The 7448-nt window shown below is 44.9% G+C and overlaps 1 protein-coding gene across 1 annotated transcript; it reads left to right on the forward strand.

Moving 5' to 3' along the window:
• The first annotated feature begins 1745 nt into the window (after positions 1-1745).
• On the forward strand, positions 1746-7060 carry ACTC1 (actin alpha cardiac muscle 1). The gene is made up of 7 exons (XM_005520323.3): positions 1746-1864; positions 2415-2563; positions 3529-3853; positions 4510-4671; positions 4788-4979; positions 6210-6391; positions 6732-7060. Exons 2-7 carry the CDS (start codon positions 2435-2437, stop codon positions 6873-6875), a joined length of 1134 nt encoding a protein of 377 aa, XP_005520380.1. The 5' UTR covers positions 1746-1864; positions 2415-2434; the 3' UTR covers positions 6876-7060.
• The last annotated feature ends 388 nt before the right edge of the window (positions 7061-7448 follow it).

Raw genomic sequence — 7448 nt, forward strand, 5'->3', positions numbered from 1 at the left:
CATTTCACAGTCCTACACAGCCTTTCTTAGGTAGCTAAGAAAAAGAAAAAAGCAATACATAAATATATCAATACATAAATATATATGTCTATGCACACAGATAAATGCATGCATATAAAATATATATGTGCATATATATTTATATATACACTGATATATTAAATATACATATACAACTCTGTACACAAATGATGTCTCACCTGGAAGAGCTTCTCTTTCCTTGCAGCATTTAAAGAAAAGCAGGAGCTATTAATATCCAAGAAGTTTGCTGCTACCATCTCTTTCAGAGTTGTGCTCATAATTGGGCACAAACCCAAGACAAACTGGGGTTGGGGTGGAGCTAACCACCTCATTAATTGTGCTAGAAACAAGGAAACCGATTCCACAATCTGATTTCAGAAGAAATTAAAGTCCGAGGGTCTCTGACGCCCCCTTTGGATATCGTTTAGAAACAAATAACCATTTCCAGCTGTTGTCAGAGCTAAACCACCGTGCAAAGATTGCTCTTCCCCCAGGACTTCTCAAAGCCCCCAGACTGCAGGTTGTGCAGTCACAAGCTCTTTCCTCCTACATAATTTAAGATGTATATACCCATGTGATGTCTGCCAGCCTTTGTATGGCATCTCATAAACTGGACCTGTGTTTAAGCAGTTGATCCATTTGAGTGTTCCTCTCTTGACTGAATCTCACCATTCCCTTCTGTCCCAAACCTCAATCCTCCCCACTGCATCCTAGCATTGTTTCACAGCAGACATGGGGCACTTTATAAAGCAGAGCTCCTGGAGGACACTGTACTCCACATTATAATGAGTTTCTCTGAGACATGAGTTGACAATCTCTGCTTTCACATACCAGTCCAAACCCACTCAAGGGATGCCTCTCCAGTCTTTCTATTTTTAACAAACAAAAAAAAATTCCTGAAGACACACGGATTTTCTAGGTTCCACCGCTGGAACAAATTATCAATGTGGATGTTTCAACAACTGAGCAGGAAAACAACTGTCACATTGCATTAATACCATAGCTGGGTTTTGTCCAAGCTATTCCCATATCTTGTCCTCTGCCCCAGACATATCACTATCTCTTACTGATCTGGTCTACATTAAAAGAGCAAAAATGAGGAGTTTAAGTATATGCATATTAACATAAATGAGCACATCCCTTTTTGTGCTATAGATGTCAGCCAAAAACAGAGAAAAGGGTGATTGTTGCAGCACGTGCTCATCAAAATTTAAATGAAATCGATTGTGCACTGCTCCTTCCTAAGGCAACACAGAGAGCAGATGCCACCTCCACGCAGGAGAGGAGCCTCGGTTGTTGGCACCGAAGTAACCCACCACCCGTAGATTAAACAGAAGCTCGACCGGCCTTTTTTTTTTTGGTGGAAAAATGAAAAAGCGGGAGAAGAAACACCCGTGCGGCTTCCCTCGCACCCTCCGCCAAGCCCGAGCATCACGAGTCGGAGGCGCCGCACCTGGCGGGGCACCGGCGGCTGCTGACCCCGGGGGCCGAGCCGGGCTATGGGCTCGGCGGCCCCTTCCCGGCCCTTTCCCGGCCCCTGCCCGGCCCTGCCCGGCGGCGCTGACCCCCGGGGGCTGCGCTGGGCTCCCTATTTGGCCATGCGGCGGCCGGGGCCGCGCTGCCCCGCGCCTGCCTTACATGGGCCGGGCGCGCCGGGGCCGGCCCGGCTCCATTCATGGCTGCGCGGCCGCTCCGTGCCGCGGGGCCGACCAAATAAGGAGAAGGTGGCTGCCCCGGCCCGCCGCGGCCCCGGACGACGCTGCCCCTCGGGGGGTATAAATTGGGGCGTCTCCGCCGAGCCGGCAGCCAGGGTCTCGCCCGCTGCCCCGCCGGTGCCGCTCCGGTGAGTAGCGCGGCGGCACCCGCGGCCCCGAGGGGCGGGCGGGGAGGTGTCGGGTGGGACGGGACGGGACGGGACGGGACGGGGTGGAAGAGGTGGGAGGGATGGACGGGAGGCACCGCCGGGCGCCGGACGCCGGTCGTGCAGGTGCAGCCGGAGCTCGGGCCCTGCAGCTCCCGGCTGAACGCTGCTTCTGCCGGGACACCGCCCGGCCCCGCGCAGCACCGGCCTGGCCGCCCGCGGAGCGCTCTGGGCGGGACAGATCTCTGCCGTTCAAAGAGCTTTCCCTCCCTTTTCGATCCGCGGCCAGCCAGAGGGATCCGCTAATGACGCTCTAATTGAGCGTCTTCCAAGCTGGGACGGCTTTTAAAGCGCGGAGAAGAAAGCGTCTGACGGATCCCGTTTAGAGCCCTGCCCACGAGCCGTCGAGCATCCTCCCGGGACGACTCAAATTTCCCGCTCCCGATCCGGCGGTGCCCTCCGGGACGGCGGGCGGGAGGGCGCGGAGGGGATGCCCGCGGGGCTCTGAACGTGCCACCGCGCTCTTTTCCAGGTTCGCGCTTCCTTCCGAACATGTGTGACGACGAGGAAACCACCGCACTGGTGTGCGACAATGGCTCGGGGCTGGTCAAGGCGGGCTTTGCCGGAGATGATGCCCCCAGGGCCGTCTTCCCGTCCATCGTCGGTCGCCCGAGGCACCAGGTAAGTTCAGAGGCAGAACAGAGGCAGGAGGGAGCATCTCCCTCTCTCTAGGCATCGCTTCCACTTTCCCCTTCCCTCAGTATTTGCCCTGCCCCAAATACCCTGCCCTCTCGTCTGCTCACCTCTTGCGATATTACTGGTGATTCATTCCCAGGTCTGGCCAGTGTTTCCTTAACTTCCGTGTTTGGCTTTCCCATATCTCCTTTTTCTCCTACAATTTCCTTGCTAAAAAGTTCATATTTTTTTTATTATTTTTATTTTTTTTTTATGAAAACATTTGCAATTTGTATTTTTTTTTTATCCTGGATAAATTACTGCTGAGGCTGCATAATTATATGAAGTATCTTCGATCACTGGAATGCTAATTTCCCTCTGTATCTTCCTGTTTCCAAGCTCCTTTTCCTGCTCGCGATACTGTGCAACTTATTTTCAGTCAAATTTTTGGACCGAAAGGAAACAATTGAAAGTAAGAGGTGTATTATAAATAGGGAAAAATCCATTCACCTCATCGAAGGAAAAAAGATGTTATGAGAACACCTCAGATTCTATTGACTTAATATTTTAATAATGTTAAATTTATTTTCCCAAACAGCCTTTGAGGGGTGTGACTGTACCTTTCTTGAAAATAAGATAGTTAGAATTGTAGAATCATAGAATATCCTGGCTTGGAAGGGACCAACAAGGATCACCAAAGTCCAGTTCCTGGCCCTGCATGGGATATCCTTGGGAGTCTCACCATGTGCCTGAGACAATTGTCCAAATTTTTCTTAGGTTGGTGCTGTGACCACTTCCCTGGGGATCCTGTTCCAGTGACCAGTCACCCCCTGGGTGAAGACCCTTTTTCTAATATCCAGCCTAAACCTCCCCTGACTCAGCTTCAGGCCAGTTCTCTGTGATGTAGTTGTTTGGGCTCTGTGATGTTGTCTTCCTCAAATAATGCTTTTCTGTGTTTTCTTCTCTTTTAGGGTGTTATGGTTGGTATGGGTCAGAAAGATTCCTATGTGGGTGATGAAGCTCAGAGCAAAAGAGGTATCCTTACTTTGAAATATCCAATTGAACACGGCATCATCACCAACTGGGATGATATGGAAAAGATCTGGCACCACACTTTCTACAATGAACTCCGTGTGGCCCCTGAGGAACACCCTACTTTGCTCACAGAAGCCCCCTTGAACCCTAAAGCTAATCGTGAAAAGATGACCCAGATAATGTTTGAGACCTTCAACGTACCTGCTATGTATGTGGCAATCCAGGCTGTCCTGTCCCTGTATGCTTCTGGCCGTACAACAGGTAAAATAAACAAGTAAACACCATGTAGATTCTATTTCCTTGCAGGAACTCTCCTTCCTTTCCATTTCAAATAGGAAAACACACCATAACTCATTCAATTTACAGAAAAATAGGTATTTTTAGTTTATAGCAATTAATGATAACAGTAGCATAAAAGCCAGTACAAAATAAGTCCATATAGTTCTTTCCACAGACAATTTACATGGTTTTTGGAGAGGCACCATGGAACTGACTGTGCCATTGCTTGGTGTGGTGCAAATAAGGAGACATTCCCATAGGGATACTGCAGTTACAGAACTGTTACACCAGTTTAAGGGTTTAAACTGGACCAAAAGATGCCCATTATCAGATCAAGACAGTCACTATTGCAAATATTCTTGCTGCTCAGGGTAGTAGTAGTGGAAGACTGGTCTTATGGATTAATTTAAAATATGTATGGAACGACTATTCTGTGGGAAAATTCACACGCCACGGGCATGTCCAGGCAAACAAAGGCAGAAAGAATTGGAAAGATCTTTGTGACCAAAAAAGAACTATGCTACTTTATCCTGCCTGAAAAATCCTTTACTTTGTTGTGTTTCTCGCTACTTCCTGTGTGTAAGGGCTCTAAGCATTTGCTAGGAGATTGCAGCTGCTCTCTGACATTTCTCTGCCAGGTATTGTTCTGGATTCCGGAGATGGTGTCACCCACAATGTACCTATTTATGAAGGGTATGCTTTGCCTCACGCTATCATGCGTCTGGATCTGGCTGGCAGGGATCTGACTGACTACCTCATGAAGATCCTCACGGAGCGCGGCTACTCCTTTGTCACAACAGGTCAGTCCTTCCTTCAGCTTTTCTCTGCTGTGAAAATCCTCACATCTCTCTTGGCTGATCATCTTCTCTAGTATTGTGCTTATCCAAAGCTTGATATGATTTTCCTGTACCTACAGCCGAACGTGAGATTGTTCGTGACATCAAAGAGAAATTGTGCTACGTTGCACTGGACTTTGAGAATGAAATGGCCACTGCTGCCTCTTCCTCCTCTCTGGAAAAGAGCTATGAATTGCCTGATGGTCAAGTGATCACAATTGGTAATGAACGTTTCCGCTGCCCTGAAACCTTATTCCAGCCATCCTTTATTGGTAAGTGTTCCCAGGAAATTCTCCTTTCTGTAGGAGGTATGAATGAATCAGAAGGTTTGGGAGGTGCCCCGCTCCTCTCCCTGCTTACCTAAATTTGGCAGAAAATCAGACAGGAATGAATAATAATTTATATCATTTGGTTCCTGTAAGATGGGCTTGATGTGAGCTCATCTGCTAATAAGCTGAGTTCCAGGCTCTTGTTGCAAGTTTTAGATCAAGTTTTAGGGTCGCAATTTTTTAATGAAAAAACATACAGTTACAATATCATCATTAAGGAGTTGGACTCCATGATCTTTTTGGGTGCCTTCCAACTCAAGACATTTTATGATTCTGTGTCACTGATGGCAAGAATAGCCTTCAGTGCTGTATTTGTAAGGGTCACACTCTAAACAGTATCTATTTCCATGAAGAAGTAAAGTGTCAGAGAGGGGAAGGACATGGAGTGAAGGTGTGTGTATATTTATATATGCTGTAATTAGCATTGCCATGGTGGAGATGGTAAGCCTTGCTGGTTGTGCACGCAGCTGACGGATACAGCAAATGTTTATACTCTTAAGTCCCAAGCTGTGCGTGCAGTTGTTCATCAGCTGACATCTTATCATGGATCCAATGTCAGCCCTTTCAGGAAACACCTGTTAAAATTAACAAATTGGAGTGCAACCTACAAACACTTGCTTCTTATTTCTTATTTCTGTCCATCAAGTACCAGTATCTTATTCTGTGTCACAGTTATGTCTTGCTTTGATGATTCTGAATAGTATAGTAACTGAAGAAGTTACTATTGTCTTCTTTAGCTCTACTCTAGCTCTTCAGCTCAGCTATTTCTATTGTCCTCGTTCCCTGTCTGTACCATATTCAACTAATGCTTTTAGTGAGCCTGACATAAACCCATACTCACCTTTTCTGTTCTTGATACCCTTCTTCCATTGCCATATACTAAATGAGTTTGTCTCACGTGTTTACTTGTTATCTTACTGTGTATTTTGAGTCTCTTGCCTTTGCACATACATTATGATTCTTACCTTTTCTAACAAATAATGTTCACTTCCAAAAGTAGTTTTGTGATTTTATTTTTTAATATTTTTCTGTAACACTTTATAATCAGGAAGCATTTTTACTAGAAAAAAGCCACAGAAGTTCATATTAATGATGATGAGAAATGCCACGGTTTCATTTCATGGAGAACTCTTGTATAATTCTCTGGCCTACTGTCTTTTTTTTTTTCTCAAGGTATGGAATCTGCTGGTATCCATGAAACTACCTATAACAGCATCATGAAGTGTGACATTGATATCCGTAAGGACCTCTATGCTAACAACGTCCTCTCGGGTGGTACAACAATGTACCCTGGCATCGCTGATCGCATGCAGAAAGAAATCACTGCTCTTGCTCCTAGCACTATGAAGATCAAGGTAGGGAATTTGTGTTATGAAATGTGGATAAAGATGGAGACAATGTCTGCTTCAATTAAACTGGGATATAGGAACAACTCAAAAATGAGATTAACAGCTGATGAACCGATAAGCAGAAATTCCATTTAATCAGAATAATTATGTTGGTTGGAAGCAAGTGTTAGAAAAGAAGAAAATATAATTACAGATATTTTTAATACATTACATGTATTGTAAGAGCTGCTGAAGATCAATACCATTATAGAAAAGTTCTTTGCTTGCTTAAGGAAATATCTAGTGGTGTGTAGCATATGGATTCATTGCTCAGAAATGAGGATTTTGTTCCTTTTCTTTATCCTAGATCATTGCCCCTCCTGAACGCAAGTACTCTGTCTGGATCGGTGGCTCCATTCTGGCATCTCTGTCCACCTTCCAGCAAATGTGGATCAGTAAACAGGAGTATGATGAAGCTGGTCCATCCATTGTACACCGCAAGTGCTTCTAAGCACTTCCCCCCTCAATTTACTTCCCACTCAGGATGACGACAATATGCTTCTTGGAGTCTTCTGGCAAACCTTCCTGAACTCTTCAGTCATTGTACAGTTTGTTTACACACCCGTGCAATTTATTTGTGCTTCTAATATTTATTGCTTTATAAATAAACGAGATCTGGGACTTGCAACCTACAAATTATTGTCTTTTGTTTTATTTTAAGTATTTTTTGATCAGAAAAACGAGACTAAACCCCTGGGATTTAATTTTGAAACTTGGAACATAAAAAGCAATGTATTTCAAGGCTTATAAAGAAAAGGCCTTAGGGTAGACCCTAAGTGGAACAAGTGGAACAGTAAGTGGAACAAGTGAAAGGAAACCTCTCATACTCACTCAGTTTAGAAAGATTCTCTATCACATTTATTGTAGCACAGACATTTTAGTATTCATTTATTAAAAGCCAAAGCTTCTGTGAAAGAATTATGTTAATACATTTAGACTGTGATTTATAAACAATTAGCTCAATCCTAAAGAGTCATGCAATTGTTTTCCGTGGGCTATAAATATTTATGACAAACCATTAATT

The sequence above is a fragment of the Pseudopodoces humilis genome, chromosome 7 (assembly GCF_049639895.1).
Source record: "Pseudopodoces humilis isolate 2021_Gansu_Grassland_sample_001 chromosome 7, ASM4963989v1, whole genome shotgun sequence".
Taxonomy (NCBI): Eukaryota; Metazoa; Chordata; class Aves; order Passeriformes; family Paridae; genus Pseudopodoces; species Pseudopodoces humilis.